This window comes from Quercus suber, unplaced genomic scaffold (genome assembly GCF_002906115.3).
Source record: "Quercus suber isolate HL8 unplaced genomic scaffold, Cork oak 2.0 scaffold_41, whole genome shotgun sequence".
Lineage (NCBI taxonomy): Eukaryota > Viridiplantae > Streptophyta > Magnoliopsida > Fagales > Fagaceae > Quercus > Quercus suber.
The window spans coordinates 660500-685414 of NW_027069506.1; the positions used below are offsets into that span (position 1 = coordinate 660500).

The 24915-nt window shown below is 30.8% G+C and overlaps 1 protein-coding gene across 1 annotated transcript; it reads right to left on the reverse strand.

The window, feature by feature from the left end:
- Window positions 1-7793: 7793 nt before the first annotated feature.
- On the reverse strand, window positions 7794-11311 carry LOC112030872 (galactan beta-1,4-galactosyltransferase GALS3). Its single transcript, XM_024063541.2, has 2 exons — window positions 9863-11311; window positions 7794-8373 (listed from the first exon to the last, which is right to left on the reverse strand). Exons 1-2 carry the CDS (start codon window positions 11074-11076, stop codon window positions 8028-8030), a joined length of 1560 nt encoding a protein of 519 aa, XP_023919309.2. The 5' UTR covers window positions 11077-11311; the 3' UTR covers window positions 7794-8027.
- Window positions 11312-24915: the final 13604 nt, after the last annotated feature.

Genomic DNA, 24915 nt, shown 5'->3' on the forward strand with positions numbered 1-24915 from the left:
CACATTTTAGCCAATCAAACCAAAAATTTACCTACATCAAGTAATGAAAAGTTTGTAGAAATACATAGTTGTTACGGTAATCATGTAAATTTATACTAGTACTATTCATTTTGCATATAATTTTTTTTTATTCTGTTTTTACATATCCTGAGTATGAAAGGAGAGAAGATGATGGTTATTATGTGAAAAAAATAAACAATTAATAAAAATTGATATTTTAATAAAATTTAATGTAAAATAAATATTTTTTAATATAAAATGTTTTGAAAAATAAAAATATAAAATATAAAAAGTAAATTTTTATATTAAAATAGATAAGATTTTTGCACGAGCCAAATGTTCTTGGTATAACATCCTATTAAAAATAGAGTCCTTCACTCTTTTACACAAAGGAAACCTACAACGCACATCATCAATGACACTTTCCACTAAATCAATCTCAGCCCAGACTTTCCCTGATGAATTTTAGCATGCCTATCAGGCCATATATAGGCCCAAATGTAGTAAATTTTAATATAAGCCCAAATCATTTTAAAATTCTCTATTGTAGAGAAGAGTCTAACTTACCTTTGAGGCTTTGGGCTTTTGAACTGCCGATTCTGGCTTAGTAGCCCAATCCTTGACTTAAAAGATGTAGAAGCATCAGTTTAGAACACACGTAATCTCTTGACACAAGCTTGCCTTGACAGTAAGTATGACAATTTCACCTCAATCCTCTCGCTTGAGTTTCCCCACCCAAAAGAGGTGATAGAGTTGGAGACAAGATTTCTGTTACATATGCATGCAACAGGCCTCCACCACATGTGCATGTGCCTTGTGAAGGTCTGCTGCATGTATCTATAACAAGAGATAATTATTTGCACGTATGTAACAAAACTCCTACCACATGTATGTGTACCTTGTTGTGAGAGGCACACTGCATGCATATATCACAAGAGACAATTATTCGCACAACTAGGCTGGGACAAATTTTGGTCATCCCACTCTGAATATATTTGAAATGCTATTTTTCGTGAGGCAATATAGGCAAGGCAAGGACAAGATGGGGTAGGTATAGAAGGTATAGTACAGGGTAACTCTTTCACATAGTGGGTTTAAGGCACCCATTCTCTTTTTCTGGGTAACCAATTAGCCATACAATATCTGGTAGGCAACTTATTTGGTAAAAGTACCCACCAGCAAATAAAGGCATGCTAACGATTATTGGAAGCAAACCAAAGTAATCTCCACCAAATTAGAATGATCGTTTTGCTCCTACTAGCTGTTGTCATGTATCACGACAAGCTTACTGCTTTGAAGCAAAACGCAACCACTATAATATATCATCACCAACCAATTGATTATGCACTATGAAGCAGCAAAGACTGAGATTGTTTCTTCGAATTTTCATGGAAAAAATTGAACTGAGAGATGTTGCTATCCCCTCCATGAAGAAAGAAGAAACCTTTGTGTTAGATAAATTTTGTAAAATTTTAGATTTAAAAGATTTTTCTATTTGGAAATTTTATACCAAATGGACTTATAGCCATGTTTTTAGGAGCTACAGCCGCATTTTTAAAACGCGGCTGTAGACCAGTTTTTTCGTAGTGAAATTAAGCCCAAGAAAGAAGAAATGGAATGATCTAGACACCCATACAATCATTCACATTGTTCCGTTTCTTTAGTACATCAAATTTAGATATAGATTAATGAAATATGGTCATATATATATATATAATTACTAATTTAGTTTTCTAATTTTTGGGTAAAGTTAATTTCATCCATCAACTATTAATTGTCTCAATTTAATCCAAAATTTTTAAAACTCATTCTGATCTTCACTTAAATTAAAAAAAAAAAAAAATTTTAATAGTAGTTCAAATTGACTTGATTTTGAAACTTTTGCACTTTACACATAACTTTTTAATGTACACTCTAATTGCAACTTCAATCAATTTTGTTAAACTTAAATGAAAATAAAATTTGAGAATGAAATTAACTTGATTTTGAAAATTGAGTGAGTGGCACAATTTATATATGAGGACCAAATAAAACTTTATCCAATAATTTGATGACTAAATTAGTAATTTAAATCAACAGAAATACAAAAAACAATCTTCTAAAAAAAAAAAAAAAAAAACATTTACACATATGGCCGTAACTCCCAAAGTCATGGCCCAATAATTAGGATAATGGTATGGGGTATGGTTTGATTTTGAACCCTAGCTTGAAGACAATGGTCAATGGTGATATGATAGTTTGGCTAAGGACTGTTTCTCCCCCACTTGAAGTCCTCTCATAAATGATAAACCGGCGTACTATCTAGGCCTTCACAGTGAGTAGTTCTTTTTACCCTCTCTTAACTCCCACTTGAATCCCTTTCTTGTGGGTAAATCTAAGTTCCTCAAATTTTGGTTCCTCAATTAGGAAGGTTTCTTAGCCTCCCTTAACCTTTTTCATTAAGAGGAAGAAAACTATGAATTACCATAAAAAGAGTGATTTTTTTACCAATAATGAAATGAGCTAGACAACTTTATAGTTTATTTCTTATACCTGTTCTTTGTTCTGACTAACTCCTATATCTATTATTGCAGAGTGTGGCTTGATGGTAGAAGTCTTCATATCGTTTCATTTGGTGAGTAGTTTAAGTGATAGTCCTACTATAGTCTACATATAGTATTACACATTGCCGTCACCTAACATGAGATTAATGTGTTCACACCGAAAACTCTTTTTTTTTTTAATAAAATAAAATCCTTGTATCTCCGTGTATAATGAAGGTCAGTCTTTGACTACTCCAAGGGGTGACAGCAAATGAACTCCATCTTTGAATAGATGTAAAAAGTTGACAAAGGATATACTACACTATACAAATTTCTTCTGTTGGTAGGATACTAAGCAAAGATTTAAAAAAAAAAAAAAAAAAATTAAGAACATGGTACTTGAAGAACTAAAACAATAATCAATTGACAATGTTGGTGAAGAGTGGCATGAAGTTTCCTGATGTCGATTTGATTATGAATGGAACTACAATAAATAACATATAGAATATTCTTTTTCCATTGCCACCTCCCTCTGTTGATGCCTAAACCAAATGACATAAGGTAGGAACCATGTATCAACCTTCCTGTCTCACATGTTTTCATGTGCATGTGTCCCCACCATTTCTAAATTCTAATAACATGCTATAGAGCCATGAATTCACTCATTTTTAGAATATTCTTTTTCCATTGCCACCTCCCTCTGTTGATGCCTAAACCAAATGACATAAGGTAGGAACCATGTATCAACCTTCCTGTCTCACATGTTTTCATGTGCATGTGTCCCCACCATTTCTAAATTCTAATAACATGCTATAGAGCCATGAATTCACTCATTTTTGAGATAGTATGTAAGAAGTTATAAAGGACAATTGTTTGTGTCCCATGCTAGCTAGCAAGTGCATTTTGTTGGTTTGCTACATTCACATTAGCTTTAAATTCTTCCCTAGAAGTTATTCATGTTTACATATAATTTATAGACATGACAAATTTGACAAAAAATTTCACATCCGTTACTGACACAGATTGTTATTAGTAAAAAAAAAATGATGTTCAATAATAGGACTAGATAAAAACTTATCGACTCAGCTTATAAAAAAAATATTGTGAAATTTTTTATGCATGCAATAACATTGCTCTATGTATAAGTTTTATATAAAACGTCATCTGCCAGCTGCAAGGCAATACAAAATTCTAGACTAATTGTGTCTTCATCTGTCATTATAGTTTGATGATGAGATCTTATGACTGAAAACCCATATGTAACAAAACATTTGTCAATGGAGCCCCCCTTAACTAATACACAGACTAAAATACAAGTATCAACAATAAACGAAAGCGACTTTCTTGTATCATGCTCTGGATTTTTAAAACTTTTTGTGTGTCACTAATTCATACGTACAAGTGCGAAAATGAAGAGAAAAAAAAAAGTCGGAATGTGCTCTTCTTCAAATTCGTAGAAATTTGATATAAAAGAGTTGTATAAAACACTACATAATACATATATACTAGCTAATACTACCTTGAACCTTCTCACCATTTTTTTTTTCCACTTTGGATAGAAATTAACAGCATTGCTTATGACAGTAATTTTATCACATTCATTGATAATTACACGCCACATTTAATACTTATAATAGGGTCAAATATATATGGTGGTAAGAGTCTACCACATTGCATAGTAACCCATGTTTTCTTTTTCTTTTTCTTTGTTGTCATTTTGGACTACTTTACAATTTACATCACATTAATGATTAGACAATAGCCAATGAATTTCATACAACCAAAATCATTAAAAATACTGCGCGTGGAAGAGCCCTTTCTCTATGATTTCTCGTTTCTGATATTATATAGCCACCTCCTATGAGTATTTCAAGACCACACAACTAAAAAAGTTTTAGCTTGTTTAAAAAGTCCTATGAGGTGGAAAGTAGCTAGCCAATACTACGTAGACAGCTATAGAGGAGCCAAGCCAAGCACCTCTGGCAGCATTAGTGCCCAAGTAAATCAGTAATTTCAAGTCGGTCCGGTAATAGTCTTACCGACGCGCTTTTTTTGGCACCCAAATTCACATTTTTTATGGGCCATGTTCTAATTGGATTTCAGTATTTTCAGTGGATCTATGTTGTCAATTTAGGTAACAATCATAAGTTCACATATAAACATACTGTGAATTTGGGTGCGAAAGAAGTGTGTTCTATCATTATTCGTTTAAAATTGTTTGTTAATTATATATACTTTTAGCTTGAAAATCACTTGAAAGAGAGAGCTCATTGCAAGCTTCTGTTTTTTTAAACTTACAGCAGCAGTGCTTAGACTTCTAGCATTTCAACTAAACCCCACCATTTGAGTAGTGTTAGTCTATGGACAAGCAGTACTGGCACACCCTTTATTATTTATTGAACCATGGGATCACGTGATATTGAAATAATCTTTGTTTTTTTGGTAGAAATGAAATAATCTTTGTGGACAGTTGGAGATGGGTTTTTAATATGAAGAAGACATAAAACCTTGGATCTAACTGGGGGAGGTCATAAAAATAGAAGTAATTTCATTTGTCTAACAAAGAAAGACATCATCATCACACCGTAACGGTCCACCATTAAAAATACATCAATGAGACCCAGAAAATAATTAATAACGCTTGCTAATAATGCATGTAGGCATAACTACGTACCGACCAATTGGTACGTAGTTGTAACGCACTAGTTTCTTTTGTAAAGTGCAGCTCATTTTTTAGCTTCCATGCCAATCCCTTCATTCATTTATTAACAATTTTTCATGCTCCAATCAAGGTTAGGCACCTCCACTCAATTGTCTTTTGCTACAAAAAGTTGATTCCATAGTATACTCCATTAAACTAGTTTATCACTTACATAAAAATAATATTCACGATTTTAATCAATTACAAGTTCAATGGGAGAGACTAGAGAGATCCTTGTTCGTATATTAAAATTGTTATCTTGGTAAGAATTTTAGGTAGGTGTTTGGTAAAATTTCTTACATCATGTAAAGGAATTTGAATTGATCTACACCAAAGAAAGGATTTAAGTAAAGATTGATGTACATAACTCATGGACATTAATGATTTTCTAATGAATGAAAAAGATAGAAACCTAAACTATGGATATTTTGTAATATATATCTTCAACTACAAAATTTTGCAATCAATGTCTTAATTTAGGATTTTAATTCTAATGTCTATGCATTGTCTCCAAATGTCTAAAGTTAAAAAAATTTGGGTTGACTAATTTCGTAGTAGGTGTTTGATTGCATTAGTTTTTATAGTAAAAATGCACATTGTAAGTGTTTGTTAATTTAAATGCTGATTACACATTGTCATTTTTTTTCCCTTTTCTATTTTTCATACCAGTCTTAATTATCACCTGGATCATTGAAGAATAAATTGTTTTTGTTTTTGTTTGTACTTTTTTTTCTTTTTCTTTTTTTGGGTTCTTTGGTTGCTCTCTCCTTTGTAATTTTCCCACCAAACAATGCAGCCTAACTACAAGCATTTACCCAACCTCAATTATGGAGGCCAAAAAGAATTTAAGTGGTGGCTATTTTACTATATAGTCGGCAAAAATAAGTGGAGGTGAAAGAAAGAGAACCATAGGTTTGGTTTGAAGGTAAAAAGTGAAAAAAGAATAACTCATATGTGGGTCTCTCCCATCTCACTTTCACTGCTCTCTCTTCTCATTTTCTTCACCTGGCTTTCCTCAAACAAATAATGGATTTCCTTTATCTCCCTTCTCTTTTCCATCATAGCTTTCCTTTACCTCTCTTTTTCCCTATACCAAACATTAAGGCTTTGGCCCTGAGGGACTAGAGATAGAGCCGCAAAAAAACCTATTGGGTCTTCATATTTATTCGTTAACAATGCACCTGGACGAAAGGAAAGAGGAAGACCACAGAAGAGAAACCAAAAAAGGGAGGGAGTATCTGGTTAAGGAGAAAGACAGGAAAAAAAAATCATGAAATTTCTCTATAATCTGAATTAGATATTTCTGATTTTTTTTTTTTTTTTGGCAATTACAAATGTGGTAATTTGTGAATGATAGACGATAATATATTGAAAATGATAAACCCACTAGAAAATAAATAACTTACCATTTACCATGTTAATAGTTGTGAAAATTATTATGAATATAGCATTATTTATTTTTATTCTCTTTGGAAGGTAGAGGACGGATTAGAAAAGAGAGTTACGATATACTTTTTTGTGTTTTCATATGTTTGGTAGTATAAAAAAAATTAGTCAACGGAAAGTTCAAGACTTAATTTTTAAAGATTATTTTCTATTAAAATTTTTCAGAAAACTCTGTTTTACACCGCCTGAAACAAAGAAGTAAAAAATTCATGTTTTCGAGCTCATTTTCAATGTCTCTACCGAACACGCACAAAAGAAAGAGTTTCCAAGTGTCTTTTAAAAAATGACTCATTTTCTAAAAATCGATATTGTCAAAACAAACAAAGATCAATGTAATTTTCTTCCATCCATTTTCCTCTTAAAGAACCAATCTCCAAAAAGAAGATAAAACCTTCCATTCCTTGCTCCTATACTTTTTCTTTCTCCTTGGTGGTCCATTTAGCCAAACATCACGCTAGAAATGAAGAGAAAGTCATAAAGGAAAAAAGACAAAAACAAAAGCAAAAAGTTAAAAAAAACCTATCCCTCGTGAAGACTCCAGAATTAGGGGGCAATAAAACTCACAATCATCATGTTATTAAAAAAAAAAAAAAAAAACTCACAATCATCACGTTATTAAAAAAAAAAAACCTCCCAATCATGATTCATTTCTTTTTCTCTTGTCCTTGCTCACACTTTTTTTCCTCACGTTAGTTAGATGATAGGACCACTAGAAAGACACCTCTATGTTTACCCACATGCCTTTTTTGACCTTGCCAAAAAGACAACCCTTTGCAAATTATTCCTCACACACAAAATTCCTTCTCACCCTCATGGACAAGGCATATGTTTTTCTTTTGAGTCCTCACTTTTTTCGGTGGCTATGAATATGCATCGAGAAAGCATAAATGCTAGAGAGAGAGAGAGAGAGAGAGAGAGAAGGAGAGAGTGAGAGAGAGCGAGACAATAAAAGTGATGTAGCCAGCAAGCAAAGCTACCCCAGCACATTAGCCACCTTCACTGGCTGGCTCTGTTTTGTGGTCCCTCTTACCGACAACCCCAATCAAACACAGCGAATAATTATTTAAGTATAATTACTTTTAATACTAAAAAATTTTTGAGTATTAATTAAAATATATAAAGAATGCAACACCAACTCTAATGTCCTGTTCCTTTTCTTTTCTTTTCTCTTCCCCAAGAACATGATCATTATACCCAACTGTATCTATACCATTGAAAGCTATCATACAAGAGGAAAAAAAAAAAAAGTAACCCCAATAAATTTCTGTTTCTAATAACAACTAATGTAATAACAAAAATAAAAAAAAAGAGAACTTTAGGATATGGAATATGAAACAAAGAAGAAAAAAATTATGCTGTCATTGCCTTGTCCTTTGCAACCTAGTTCCAATCATTTTGAGCTCAAATTTCTTCACAGCCCCAGCAGCATCCCTCATTGTGGTGTCCAAAACATAAGGCATTTTTTCAAATGTGACCTCTGTCGCATTGATTAGGTTCCGGCATGGTTCGCGTCTTACTGCTATGGTTCCGTGATAATGGAAGTATTTGATACGTCCCTCGGTTTTATGTGTTGTTTTACCAGCTAAATTTTGTGACATATGAACTCCAGTGGCATATACATTGCGCGGTTGCACTGCGTATTTGCGGTCCCTCCTAATTCCTTTCTTCACATCTCTATATACAAGCTTCTCAAATCCCCATCTCCTGTAATTTTGACATTGACAAAATAATGGATGAGAACAAGATGCATCTCAATGACACATATGTAGTTATCAAAACAATAGTGACTTTTGATATTGTGCACAGTCATTTATTTATTTTGAAAACAATTTTTCTCGTCAGTCCTGTTGCTGTCAATAACCAACTTCTTATGTGTGTACATGAAGCATCTCAAATAGAGCCAAGCAATCAATTAATTAGATAAAGCCATCCATTAATATCTCTCACAATGAATAGTGAGAGAGTACCAAAAATGAGTTCCATGGTCTACAATATAGACTGTTTACAATGAAACCCATCTCTCATTAGTCCCAACAAATTGCTAATGGCCCTGTTGCTTAATGGTACTTCGCTTCTTTGAGAAGGAGGAGGCTTGAGGTTAGACCTACTGTAGGGTGGGATCTGAAGGGATTTATGAGATGAAGGAGTAAGAAACTAAGGTACTTTCGTGGTTTGTTAAAAAAAGAAAAAAGCTCCTAACAATTTGACCTCAGTCCCACAAATTTTATTTCCAGTTGACATCAGCATCAACATAATTAAAGGTTTGCCAAAATTTAACCTTAATTATTAGCATTTACGTATCTTTCACTACTCTGGCCAAATTTTCATTCCCACAAATGACATCATGTTGAATATTGATTCATTTGCAAATCTTATGAGAGAAGAGAACAACCTTGATTGCAGGTTTTGTTGTGATATTTCACTGAAACAAAAGGATTCTAGAACAAAATGATTCATATAATATTATAGGAATTAACAAATGCCTAATCATGCAGGCCTAAGATTCAATCACTTGAGAACATAGTTCAAACCCACCCTAGTTCCACCGGCCCTCAAACAATGAAAGGAAGGAAGAATCTAATTTACCATAAGAAAGTGCCAATATTTTTAAATTTAAAAAAACACTCTGTCCAAGAATGTTTTCAACATCAAAGAAAAATGTTCCCATCACTCAACCACCACAAAATCACAATGTAAACAATTGTTTGTTTTTATCTTTTTGGATGAGTGAATTTTCAATGTGGACAGTTATCAAAGTAATTCATAAAAGCCTAACAATTCTGCAGAACAGTCAATTCCTTCTATATATACTCCAATATGAACTCTCAAACCAGTCAATTTCATGTCCAATTGAACACGGCAGAGACTAATCCAACCCAAAAAAAATTATTGTCTATCAAAGAATTTTCATCTTACAATTCATTCTATGTCTGCACCCAATCACAACAATTCAAACATCAAATTGCAGCAATTAAACTAAAATTCTCAAATATCAAAATCCAAGTTCCTCTACCAGCCATCTTTCTTAGGATTCTAATTACGCTATCTCTAGCCATTTAAAAAAGTTAAAGTAAATTTTAAACCCATTGTAAAGCATGTCAAAAGCTCTAATTCTAACCAAGCAAATCACTTTTTCTCAACCAAAATCATGCAAGAACAATTAACAAAGAACACAAAGAAGCAAAACATGTACCTGTAGGTTCTTCCATTAGGCTCAGACAAGCAGAGCTTACTGCTCATAGGCATTTGCTCAATGGTAAACTGATTATAATCAGAAAGTGAATCCAACACAGTCTTGATAGTGCTCCTGGGAGGCACAAAAATATACTCATCCACATCAAAGAAGAACATCCACTTAGTCATAAACTTATACCTATGCAAACAATCATTCACCACCATGAACTGATTGTGATAGTACCCATCAAACCTCTCTTGCTCCCTGATATCTTGCAATGTCACATACCCTTTTTCCATCCACGGCTTCAACACCTCCAACACTTCCTCATGAACCCCACCAGCATCATGTATCACAAAATGTGACTTTTCCCCAAACAATCTCACATGGTAAGCCAACCATTCCCTCACTCGCTGTGGACTCAAACCCCCATACAAAGATGACCCACAATATAAATATTCATACTTTGGCTTTGAAGTGAACACAGACAAGTCCAAAGTCCCAGGAGACTCAGTCAGAGCTTCAATGGTGTCAGTGACATTCAAGTTCCTGTCACCACCACCAGAAGTTGTAGCATAGAGAACCAGTCTTCCACCTGAGTTATCAACATTAACGGGCTGTGAAAAGGTACAGTTTACAACCACAACAGTGTAAACTCTCCCATAGCCCCAGTCTGGGAGCATCTTATATCCAACTGCGGAGACGGGTTTTGAGGTAGAGTTGTGAGAAGGTTCCCACTTGCACAAGTAAGTAGGCTTTGAATAGAGATGGAGAGGCTTTGAAGCAACACCCACAATGGCAAATGTGTTGAAACCACCTCTGTATGATCCCATAGTGACAAAGCTGTATGCTGCTGCACCATACGGATTGAAAGCTCTCTTGATGGAACCGTTCTCCAAAGTCTGATCTTGCAATGGTTGTGGCGGTGGAGGAGGTGGTGGTGGTAGTAGTGGTGGTGAAGGTGGTGGTGACTGTGACGGTGGTGGAGGAAGAGACAACAGTTGTGGCTGTGGCTGTGCAGCCAGTTGAGGTGGTGGGGCCACTTGAGACACAACCCTTGAGATACAGAAACGGAGATCAGAAGTAGAGATGGTGAAGCGAGAAGGGAGGAATTGGAAGAGTGTGGCTAGGCTGCAGAGAACAACAAGCGTTGTTAACAACAGTTTTAGCTCTGCTGCAACATGCCACACTGTGCCTCCTATGAACAGCTTCCTCTCTTTCTCTTTTCCCATTACAAACTCTCTCTCCCTCTCTCTCTCTCTCTCTCTCACACACTATTACTCTTCCTCTTTTCTTGTCTCAACTCTGGCTTCAAAGGGTCTGTGCCTCTCTGTGTTTATTGGAATATTGGGGCTCTCTAATCTCCGTGAAGCCAAAAAAATCTCTAATAACTTTCCAATTACGGGTTTAGCTAGCTGTCATGTTGTAATGTGATTTGCATAGTAGAGACTAGAGGTGTTTATTTGTATGGAAAAAATTATGATTGGGTTTAATAGTTTATACTTTTATACATCATTGTATACTTCCTAGGATTCTTCTGAAAAGGAAAAAAAAAAAATCGTATACTTCTGGGTTTATATTTTAACTTCTACTAGGAAACAAAATCACATCATATTTTCACTTCACAGTAAATTGTGGTGTCAATCTATTATAGGACAAAATAAAAACAGAATAATATAATATTCTAACTTACTACAACTCAAAACAAAGATGGTGAAAAAAAAAATGGTGCAAAAATATTTTAATATTTTGTTGTAATTTGTTTGTTTTGTGTCTTTCTTACCCACTAGTAATGACAAGTAACAATTTAAAACTTAAGATTTGTTGTGAAAATAGTGTACACATAACATTTTTCTTAATAGAGATTTTAAAATGAGTTAAAAAAAAAAAAAAAAAAAAACTCTCTCTTAACTTCCCTTATTTAATTTTATTTCTTTAAATAGATTATTAACAAGTGCCCTAAGGGCACTTGTTAGCATTTCCATATATATATATATATATATATGGAGAGTTACAAAATAGTTTTCCTTTAACTCATTTTTTTATACTAACAAACAAAGGAAATTATGAAACACTATGCGCATGTTTGGTTGACTGTAATAAATATTGTAATGTAATAGCTTCCTATAGTTTAAGCATTCTTTAATTTAGTAATATTTTTATTATTCCTTAATATTCTTTAAAAGTTAAGAGATAGCTGATTCTCAAAAAAAAAAAAAAAAAGAGATAGTTTTTTAATATTCTTTAAAATAAAGAATAATTATTCATCCATAAAAGGGTTGTAAACTTGTAATAGTTATTCTTTAGTAAGTGTAATAATTTATTAAATTAATATATTTTCAAATAAACAAACTTTTTATATGCACATAATAACTAAAAAAATAAATAATCATAATAAATAACTCATCTCTCTCTAAATTTGAAAAATATATTATGAGAAAAATATTTACTAAAATAAATCTTAAGTTTTATTTTAATGTTATAACTCTCAACTAAATTTATGAATATGTTTAGTTATTTCATTGCAACACATTTTATTTCTCATGTTAAGATTACCATTATTCGGTGTATCGAAAGTGCACTATCTTTGTATAAAGTTTTTCATTAAAATAAAAAAACAATAAATCTTTTTTTATTTTTTGAAACTATAGAACAATAAATCTCGGGTACAAGAGTTCATTCTTCAAAAAAAAAAAAAATCCAAGAGTTCATAAAGTACATTTATTGTGTGTTTGGTAAGTTTTCTGTTAAATTCAACCATGTAATTATTTTGAATTTAGTTATCTTTAAAAAAAAAATCTATATTTTTTATGGTAATTATAATCATACAGTATTTAAATTTGATTCTTTATAACCACTAATAATGCAATAGATTTTAATGTAAGAGATTTGATAAGGGTAAAGAGGGGTTAATTATTGGCATGGGTGAAAAGGTGTTAATGCCTATTGGTGTGATTAGATTAATTAAGTATTTAATTAGTAATAAGCCAAGGTGAATATATTTACATTAGAAAAGCCGTGTCAAAAAAGTGTGGGGCTCTATTCTAAAGCCTCGTCGTTGCTGTTGCCAACAGAATTGTTGCACTCTGGCTCTTGATTTCCGAACTGATTTGTTTTTTGTTTTTAATGAAAAGACTGAATGATTTTCATTAATCTGAATGATTTTTATTGCCAATTTGTCCTTACATTGTTTGAATCTATAATTCCTAGCCCCAAATTTAATGGATATGTTATCATCAACCTTGTAGTGTTCTACCCCAAAAAAAGAAAAAGAAAAAATCATCATTATAGTGGTAAATGGTAATCCTTTTCAGTCCCAAAAGGAGATTTATAAGCAATAATTTCAAACTAGTTTTTTAAAGGATTCCTTTAATCTCAAACATAAATTACAAGGACCAAATATTTATTCTCTTTTTTCTTTAATTGATAAATAAAATACCTTGTTAAAAATTTAAACTTACAAATGTCTAATTTATGTTATAGTTAGGTTAAAATATTTTGAACGAGACAGAAAGTATATAACATACAAGACCTTTTTTGTACATTAACGTGACACATGATTATTTTGGAACATGTAATATATTTGTGTTCTGTCCAAAATTTTTTGACTTAAAAGACATTCGTAGATTCAAATTTGTTTATACAAAAATAAATTGTCATAATACTTATTAGAAGGAATAAAAAAAAACCACATTATGGCTTCAAAGATTTTACAATTTTTTTTTTCCTCGAATTTTGGCAATCAAAACATTTTTTTTTTCCTCGAATTTTGGCAATCAAAATAAGGACACCATTCTCATCCTGTTTTTTCTTTGATTTTTTGGCATGCCGACCTAATTTTGAACTTATAAAAAGTTAAGAACATGGGGATTGAGTTTGAAAGTGTCATAAACTATAAGGGCATCAAAGAAATGAGATTCCCAATGCATGCCATAGGAAGTGACACCTGGCAAAACCGTCTGCAAAATAATACTAGTCCCTCAATTCTCTTCTCTCTCCTCCCATTCCCATATGATATGGCTGTCAAAGACGACTGTCCGAAATGTGCTGTCTTCGTCACTCTAACCTACCCTACACACTCCAGCCACATTGGTGGAGACCACCTTTTTCAATTAATGATTTCACATTTACTAATTAATTAACAATAAAGTTATAGCTATAATTTTTTCGCAACAAATTAAAAATATTATACTTTGAAATTTTTTTTTTATTAGTTTGAATATATAAAATTGTATATATATTTTAAATATTTAGATATTAAATATACATAATTGTGTAGTCTTTGAATTTAAAGAAAAGAAAAGTTGTCTGATGGAGAATTGGGTTATGAAAATTTTTTTAAAAGTTTTTATTAAAAAAAAGTAATTAATTTTTTGACTAATTTTTATATTTCTTTTAAAAGTGTGAAAATTTTCTTAAAATGCGGGTTTTATTTAGTTCAACTAATAAAGTTGCTAATAGTTGAATAAGAGATCTGAAATTTTAATCATTACTTATACCAAAAACTAATTGATGTCTTGGTCTGATAATAAATAGCTATTATTAGGAATAGATGTCATAGGTTGAAATTCTAAAAAATAAAAATAAAATTCCTAAAATAGTTTAGTAAATTTTAATTATAAGCTCTTCATAGTAGGTTAAAAAAAATGATATCAATTATCAATAAGAAGAAAACCAGCAAAAACTTGTCATTTAGATTTTATTGTAAAATTATTATGAAAATATTATAGTTTAGCCATACTCATTAATTAATTAATTAATTTTTTATAATATTATTAATTAATTAAATAAAACAACTCCGTACTTTTAAATTTTAATAATTGAATCTCAGTTAGGAAAATGGGTGGCATCACATGCTACGTGGACCACTGCTAGCATCACATGTTTGTAACGGTGATTTTTAATTTGCAATAATAATACATTAATACCTTTTAATATATTTTCAAATAAACAAACTTTTTATATGCACATAATAACTAAAAAAATAAATAATCATAATAAATAACTCATCTCTCTCTAAATTTGAAAAATATATTATGAGTAAAATATTTACTAAAATAAATCTTAAGTTTTATTTTAATGTTATAACTCTCAACTAAATTTATGAATATGTTTAGTTATTTCATTACAACACATTTTATTTCTCATAATTAAGATTACCATTATTTAGTGTATCAAAAGTGCACTATCTTTGTATAAAGTTTTTCATTAAAATAAAAAAACAATAAATCTTTTTTTTTTTTGAAACTATAGAACAATAAATCTCGGGTACAAGAGTTCATTCTTCAAAAAAAAAAATCCAAGAGTTCATAAAGTACATTTAGTATGTGTTTGGTAAGTTTTCTGTTAAATTCAACCATGTAATTATTTTGAATTAAGTTATCTTAAAAAGAAAAATCTATATTTTTTATGGTAATTATAATCATACAGCATTTAAATTTGATTCTTTATAACCACTAATAATGCAATAGATTTTAATATAAGAGATTTGATAAGGGTGAAGAGGGGTTAATTATTGGCATGGGTGAAAAGGTGTTAATGCCAATCGGTGTGATTAGATTAATTAAGTATTTAATTAGTAATTTGCCAAGGTGAATATATTTACATTAGAAAAGCCGTGTCAAAAAAGTGTGGGGCTCTATTCTAAAGCCTCGTCGTTGCTGTTGCCAACAGAATTTTTGCACTCTGGCTCTTGATTTCCGAACTGATTTGTTTTTATTGCCATTTTTTTTTTTGATGAAAAGACAGAATGGTTTTCATTAATCTGAATGATTTTTATTGCCAATTTGTCCTTACATTGTTTGAATCTATAATTCCTAGCCCCAAATTTAATGGATATGTTATCATCAACCTTGTAGTGTTCTACCCCAAAAAAAGAAAAAGAAAAAATCATCATTATAGTGGTAAATGGTAATCCTTTTCAGTCCCAAAAGAGAATTATAAGCAATAATTTCAAACTAGTTTTTTAAAGGGTCCTTTAATCTCAAACGTAAATTACAAGGACCAAATATTTATTCCTTTTTCTTTAATTGATAAATGAAATAACTTGTTAAAAATTTAAATTGTAGATGTCTAATTTATGTTACAGTTAGGTTAAAATATTTTGAACAAGACATAAAGTATATAACATACAAGACCTTTTTTTTACATAATGTGACACATGATTATTTTGGAACATGTAATATATTTGTATTCTGTCCAAAAATTTTTGACTTAAAAGATATTCGTAGATTCAAACTTGTTTATACGAGAATGAATTGTCATAATACTTATTATAAAGAAAATAAAAAAATACCACATTATGGCTTCAAAGATTTTTCCTCGAATTTTGGCAATCAAAACATTTTTTCCCTCGAATTGTGGCAATCAAAACAAGGACACCATTCTCATCCTGTTTTTCCATAGTTATTGATTCCGTTCCGTTCCGGCCGGAACGGCCGGAATTTTTCGTACCGGTATGCAAACCGGTACCGGAATACTCACATTCCACCTCGGGTCAAATTCCGGGTCATTCCGGTCCATTCCGGCCATCCGGTCAATTCCGGCCAATTCCGGCCGAGATGCAAATTCCGGCCGGTACCGGATTTGGCCTATTATTAAAAAAAAAAAAAAGAAAAAAAAAAAAAGAGTAAAGGTCCAATGGGTGTTGGTAGTTCTTGGGAGTTCTTTTGATAATGAATTTGATCATTCTCTCATGGATGATGATGAGGAGGAGGAGTAAATCTTGTATTTTTTTATATTTAGTTATTGTCTTGTAAATCTTCTTATTGTGTGATTATATTGATGTTTAAGACTTAAGAGTTAAGACTAAATGATTTGTATTATTTGATATTTAGTTATTTATTTATTAGAATTGATAATTTTATGTTCAACAAGGATATATATAAATTATTTTTTAAGAACCCCGAAACACCCTGAAACGGTACGCCGAAATCGGCCGGTACCGAAATATTCCATTCCACTGGACAAACCGAAACGGGGTCCAAAACGGTATTAATAACAATGGTTTTTTCTTTGATTTTTTGGCATGCCGACCTAATTTTGAACTTATAAAAAGTTAAGAACATGGGGAGTGAGTTTGAAAGTGCCATAAACTATAAGGGCATCAAAGAAATGAGATTCCCAATGCATGCCATAGGAAGTGACACCTGGCAAAACTGTTTGCAAAATAATACTAGTCCCTCAATTCTCTTCTCTCTCCTCCCATTCCCATATGATATGGCTGTCAAAGACGACTGTCCGAAATGTGCTGTCTTTGTCACTCTAACGTACCCTACACACTCCAGCCACATTGGTGGAGACCACCTTTTTCAATTAATGATTTCACATTTACTAATTAATTAACAATAAAGTTATAGCTATAATTTTTTCGCAACAAATTAAAAATATTATACTTTGAAATTTTTTTTTATTAGTTTGAATATATAAAATTGTATATATATTTTAAATATTTAGATATTAAATATATATAATTGTGTAGTCTTTGAATTTAAAAAAAAAGAAAAGAAAAGTTGACTGATGGAGTATTGGGCTATGAAAATTTTTTTAAAAGTTTTTATTAAAAAAAAGTAATTAATTTTTTTGACTAATTTTTATATTTCTTTTAAAAGTGTGAAAAATTTCTTAAAATGCGGGTTTTATTTAATTCAACTGATAAAGTTTCTGATGGTTGAATAAGAAATTTAGAATTTTAATCATTACTTATACCAAAAACTAATTGGTATCTTGGTCTGATAATAAAGAGTTATTATTAAGAATAGATATCATAGGTTGAAATCCTAAAAAATAAAAATAAAATTCCTAAAATGGTTTATTAAATTTTAATTATAAGCTCTTCATAGTAGGTTAAAAAAAATGATATCAATAAGAAGAAAACCAGCAAAAACTTGCCACTTAGATTTTATTGTAAAATTATTGTGAAAATATTATAGTTTAGCCATACTCATTAATTAATTAATTGTTTTTATAATATTATTAATTAATTAAATAAAACAACTCCGTACTTTTAAATTTTAATAATTGAATCTCAGTTAGGAAAATGGGTGGCATCACATGCTACGTGGACCACTGCTAGCATCACATGTTTGTAACTTTTTTTTTTTTTTTTTTTTTTTTTTTTTTTTTTTTTTTTTTTTACAGTTGAATAGTTTGGTCAAATCTTTTTCTCAACCAACAAAAAAAAAAGTTCGATCAAATATTCTAGATGAAAATATTTTATGTCTCTAATTAAGTGTAAAATATTTGATAACATAATTTCCGAATTAAGTCAAGAGCTTGGTAGTTAACTGACACTAGTGTGTACATATGCACGGATACAGTTAAAAATAAACACAATTATACAATTCAAATTATATATTTTTAAAAAAAAGATGTTCAAATTATACCTGATATTAGTTTACACTTTTTTCAAGTCATACATTTCTAAAATATGTAATGATTTCTCATTGTATATATATGATTTAGAATTTAAGTGTTTTTTTTTACAGTTGAATAATTTGGTCAAATCTTTTTCTCAACCAACCAAAAAAAAAAAGTTCGGTAAAATATTCTAGATGAAAATATTTTATGTCTCTAATTAAGTGTAAAATATTTGATAACATAATTTCCAGATTAGGTCAAGAGCTTGGTAGTTAACTGACACTAGTGTGTACATATGCAAGGATACAATTAAAAATAAGCACAATTATACAATTCAAATTATATATTTTTTAAAAAAAGATGTTCAAATTATACCTGGTATTAGTTTACACTTTTTTCAAGTCATACATTTCTAAAATATGTAATGATTTCTCATTGTATATATATGATTTAGAATTTAATTGGTTTTAAACTTTTTGGTTTTTGCTACTAATAATTTACTTATCACAAAAATTAAAAATTTAGATGGACAAATGGTGGAAAATTGTACCCCAAATAAAATCCAATTTAGAGTCTAACTGGATTTGTACTCTTTGATTTTTATACTCAATAATTCACTTGGTACAAAATTAAAAAAATTAAATGAGACACGTGGCACAAAATTGAGAATTCAAATTAAAATGTAATTGGATTTTCTATTAGCTTTGGTATATATATAGATCTTTTGGTGTTTTTTTACAAGAACATCCAGGATTCAAATAGACAAATACTTCTCTTAGGTAACTATCGAATTATTTATATATTAAAAAAAACTATAGAAAAAAAATCCAAAAATTTTATTCTCTAACCACTATAAAATTTTATATTTAAAATTCAATTTTTATGGAGTAAAGATATTATTTATTTATATAGATTAAATATGCGGTGTTAAAAAATGAGTAATACTAAAGACACAAATTATTTTACAACATTTTTACAAACTGTTGATGTGGTTTTAGCATTTTCCAAATAGTTATTGTAAGTAAAAATGTGATTTTAGTGATGGGCTCATATTAAAACTAGTAAAAATTCGTCATATCAGCAGTTTGTAAAAATGTTGTAAAATAGTTTGTGTCTGTAGCATTACTCTTAAAATATTAACTCATTTGAGCACGAATAATAAAAAGTTATATTTTATTTTATTTTTATAACAAAATCTCATATCATATCTTGATATGAATGTCATATGTGATGGAATAGAATGAGATGATCATAAGGGAATGGAAAAGAATGGAATGTATTTAAGTAAGAAAAAGGAATGGAAAAGAATGGAATGGAATAGAATTAAATAACCTTGACTGGATGTTTTAAAATAAAGTAATGAAAAGGAATTAAAATGAATGGAATATAAGTAATCCTGTTTGGGAGCAACATTGAGAGAATAGAATAGAATTATTTTATGATAATATTACTATTAGACCCCTATTTAAAAATAAATTGTTGAATATATAAGGGTATTTTGGGAGTTTTAGTAAAAAAATAATTATATCTAATTTCATTCCCTCCTATTCCTCCCAATTTCGGGGGGAATGAAAATTTGAGGTTTTAAAGGAATAGAGAAGAATGAGTGTTCCCTCCTACTCATTTCATTTCCTCCCACTTAAACTCCCAAACAAAGGAATGAACTTTCCATTCCCTCCATTAAAACTCCCAAACAAGAGAAGGGAAGAATATTCTAAAATTATTCTTTTTATTCATTTCCATTCTATTCCATTCCATTCCCTCCTTCTAAGCGGAGCCTTAGACACTGTATATAAATAAGTGAGATTTAGTTTCATTCCTATTCCATAATGTAAACCATGATGTGTGTTGATTTTGGTAGAGTATCCTCAAAGATTGCACATATAAGTTTGCGTCAACATTAATATATAAGATTGTCTCCATTTTTATCGAGATTCATTATACATGTTCGGTTCAACCACCTTACCTTCGAGTTTATGGAAAACTTAGTTCTATTTTCTTCTCTCTTGACAAAGCTTAAGCATCAAATTACAGAAATAATGATGGCGATGGTAAGTGCCATAATTTAATGGGACCGGCTTGGGGAGGAAGAAATTTTTTATTTTACAAATAATTGTAGTCATTGAACATATGACATTCATTGAAGGCGGGCTTGTGTGTGTTTTTTTATTAATAAATTATTGAAAGAATTCTCTCTCTCTCACACACATATACATAGAAAGAAAAAAGAGAGTATAGGTTGGGACTGATATAACTGTTTATTTTTTAAAAAGTTTTACACTATATAATAATATTTTCTTGAATTTATATTTTGAAAATCTCATCATTGAACTATTTATTGTTTTTGTTTTTAACATAAATAAAAGGTAAGAGGAAACAATGTATTCTAATGGACGATTTTTTTTTATTTTTTTATTTTAATCTAATATAAAATTATTTAGCAACATTACATTAACTAAAGTAACAATATGTGTAATTTGAGTGTGTGTGTATATATATATATATATAATAAAATAATTAATTGATTGAATAAATTCTTGTGTTGTGGAGGTTGGATGGGGTGAAGATAGGTGTTAGAATTTCACTGTTGATTATTTATTTTCACTGACTTTTCCAGTGGAAACAATAAGTGAGTGTTACCCTCCCTACAAGGACAGTACACAGAGTATGTCATATTGTATTTGTGATGTTTTGCATTAATTGTATACACAAGTATCTTGTTCTCCTTGTTTCCTCTAAAATTTTATGTCAAAATCTATTGAATTTATTTAAAAAAATAAATTTATTAATTTATATTCTTATATTTGGAGTTATGACGTGCCTTATATTAGAACCCCTTTCTCTTTCTATTATGTGTTTCTCAAAAAAAAAAAAAAAAAACCTTATATTCATCTATCATTATTAATTTTCTAATTGCTTCTTATTTTAAGCGAACCTAATGCGCTTTGTTATTCCCAACAATATTTTGTACCTCTTCAAACACATTATTGTATTAGGAGTTTTTTTAAGTTTTACTTTAAAAACATTGATTTTATAAGGAGTTTTTGAGTTTTTTAGTTTACGATTAAATATTGAAGAGTTTAGATTTTTTTTTTGGGTGAAAATTAGATGAATTACCATGTATTTTGATCATGATAATGAATTTATTTCTTTTGAAATTTCTTATTGCGGGTTAAATATAAATTTTTTTGAATTGAAATTTGTGGGTGTTACATAATGTGAAGAAGAAAAAAATCATCAGCAATTTTTCAATATTAGAACTCCTAAAGTGTCAAAGTGTTATTACATTTTTTTTTCTTCCTTTTTCTTTTGACATTTACTTATTTCTTCAAGAAGTGTATTATATGTCAATGATTATTCCGAGCCATCGACCATGTCTTAATGTGTTCTTAGCTAAGATCCAATGAGCTCTGGAATTTTCAATGGTCAAAGAGGTTATGCTATTTAATATATACGTAAACCCTTTTTGTTTTGATACACGTTTTTCAAATGTCTTTCAAATTAGGCCACATTTCCTATCAAAAAAAAAAAAAAAGCCACGTCTTGTATAAGAGTCGGTGAATCGGCATTGTATTGCTAACTACAATCAAGTTTTGGCATGTCTCCCTTCTCCCAAAAAAAAAAAAAAAGATTGGGCATGTCTTCGTATATTTGATTAGGCTTTCCTAAACATTTAGGTTAATAACATCAAGAGATGTTAGTTGAAATATAAAATTTTTGGCCGAATTTGTACAGTAGAAAATCTTCAATAATTCAACTTATTTTGCCAATTCTTCTCTAGGGTCTTAAGCCTCTAATATCCTTGTTGATGATCATTTTGTAATGAGGGCCAAAATGCTAAAGCGAACCCAAAACTTTTGATTATTATTATTATTTTTTATACAAGATAGAATTTTTACTCTAATTTAATCTAAGTGTATATGTGTGTGAAGCTTCTTTCTAGAAACTTGAACCTCGGTCCTTGCCCTTCACACCCCTCAAGCATTTATACTTGTGGAATGACCATCGCATCAAGAGTGCGCAGTGGTTTGATTATTTGAAATGTGATTAAATTAGAAGACTCAAGCCCAAAATTTCAATATGTGATAAATAATTAAATATAGGCTAGTGGTATGTTGCAAGATGGGAATCAAAATGCTAAACGGCAATGGGTGCAACAAAATGCTTACAACAAGTAAAAAAAAAAAAAAAAAAAAAAAGCCACGTCTTGTATAAGAGTCGGTGAGTCGGCATTGTATCGCAAACTATAATCAAGATTTGGCATGTCTCCCTTCTCCAAAAAAAATAAAAAAAAATAAAAAAAATAATGATTGGGCATGTCTTCCTATATTTTATTAGGCTTTCCTAAACATTTAGGTTAATAACATCAAGAGATGTTAGTTGAAATACAAAATTTTTGGCTGAATTTGTACAATAGAAAATCTTCAATAATTCAACATATTTTGCCAATTCTTCTCTAGGTTCTTAAGCCTCTAATATCCTTGTTGATGATCATTTTGTAATGAGGGCCAAAATGCTAAAGCAAACCCAAAACATATGATTATTATTATTATTTTTATACAAGATAGAATTTCTACTCTAACTTAATTTAAGTGTACATGTTTGTGAAGCTCCCTCATAGAGACTTGAACCTCGGCCTTTGCCCTTCACACCTCTCAAGCATTTATATTTGTAGAGTGACCACCACACCAAAAGTGCGCGCAATGGTCTGATTATTTGAAATGTGATTAAATTAGAAGACTCAAGCCCAAAATTTCAATATGTGATAAATAATTAAATATAGGCTAGTGGTATGTTGCAAGATGGAAATCAAAATGCTAAACAGCAATGGGTGCAACAAAATGCTTACAACAAGAAGGGAAATTTGGGAAAAGTGGTGAGAGAGAGAGAGAGAGAGAACTCTTTTGTGCCACTATTTTCATCACAAGACCTCAAATGTTAATGCTGGTTTGTTATTAAATAGGCTTTTGTTATGAGGTTAGGGTTTCAAGGGCAAAACGAGATTAGTTGTGTCAGTTCTGATGGAAGGTTTCCATAGTAAATCTAGGATGTTTTTGGGGTTTGGTTTATGGATAATGGTTGAGGCCATGGTCCTCCATGATGTTAAACTAATAATTATGGTCATATTTGTTTTTCAAGTAAAAGGAAGGCTTGTCTTTTTATTATTATTAAGGGAAATGTTTGACTCAATGTTATTGGCTACCTTTTGGTCGTTTGGGAAGCTGCTCTATGCAATAGAAACCAGCCAAGAAAGCACAAAACATCCTTTACATGGGCCTCAGGTTTTGCAAGAAGCCCCAGCCCACTTTTAGCAAAACCCACATTTTGGGCTCATAAAAATGGTCTAAAAAAGTACTTATACCCTTCACACTTGGGAATTGGGCTCATAAAAATGGTCCGTACTTGAAAGAAACAAATTGGAATTGAGCTCGCAACACTTTTTTTTAAAACAACCGTCAAGAATCCTCCCATCATTTTTGTTTCCCAATCATCAGATTCTAAATGCTGGTGTACTTTAAAATTCAGTAAAAATTTCTTGAAAAAATTTGCAATTCCTATGAACATCTCAATCCAGAATTCTTGCAATTCTAATACCCACCATTTAGGTAAACAAATGTTAATTCAAGCCTCTCCAACATTTATAATATTGTTAGAATTTGACTTTTCAATATTTTTCTTTAACTCTATATATATGAAGTTAATTTAAAAAATGAATAGTATTTAATAACGTTCAAAGGTATTTGTCATTTAAAAATTCTGACAATGAGTTGGTTTGGAATCTTTGGATTACTTAAAAGACAATATAAATTAAAATTGCAAGATATCGAAGCAACATAAAAAGTATGAGAGTTCTAATTCTATACTCTCAAAAATCTACTACTTGGTTATTTGAATTTTTTACAACCAAACATCCATGTCCTTTCTAGCATATGCATTTCATCTATTGCACGCAAAAGTCTCTCTTTAAATAATATGTTAAATGTAGAGTCGGATCATGGGTGCCTCATCCCAAGGCAGGTGAGAGTCAAGTTGGGGCAAGACGCGGGATGAAAAATTTTTACCACCCCTAGCTAGGTAGCTCTATAATTAATGAAATAGAAGAAAAAGGAACTTTAAGGAAGGGACAACAATGGCAATGTTGAGAGAGAAAGAAAACGGGTAACTAGAATAGGATGGTATAATATGTATAAAATAAAATAAAAATTAAATGTAAATAAGATATGTATAAAAAAAAACACACACACACACACCTAGGGCTGTGCTGGTCCTGCTGGACATACAACCATGTTGGGTGAAAAACCCCATGTTGGGCGGATCAAGCAGGGCCGGGAATTTTTACCATTCCTACAAACGAGGCACATAGTGAGTGGGTGAAGAAGTTTGGCTATAGCAATTAGTACAACTTCTCTGAATCTATACATAACCCTCATGCAACATAAGGATAAAACTCAGATTATCAAATATCAAATTGAACCTCACAATATTAACTTAGAAGAATTGAACACCCAATTCTGAGCTTCTACAGACAACCAAGACAAACAAGCATATCAAGATCTCATAAAAACTATATTATTGTTACCAAGCATGAAACAGACAAAAAAAAATGGAAGATAATTTAAGGAACTAAAAGGTCAGAGCTACAAAACCAAATAACCATCAGATAAGTTTGAAGGTTATTTTCACCATGTTCATTTAAGCTGTGGCTGCCCCTT

What these genes read in the sequence shown, in the direction of transcription:
- LOC112030872 (XM_024063541.2), bottom strand. Translation starts at nt 11,076, where the DNA reads ATGGGAAAAGAGAAAGAGAGGAAGCTGTTCATAGGAGGCACAGTGTGG. An exon ending in CCTAATGGAAGAACCTACAG is followed by an intron (nt 8,374 to 9,862) that starts GTACATGTTTTG and finishes TCAAAATTACAG; the next exon opens with GAGATGGGGATTTGAGAAGC.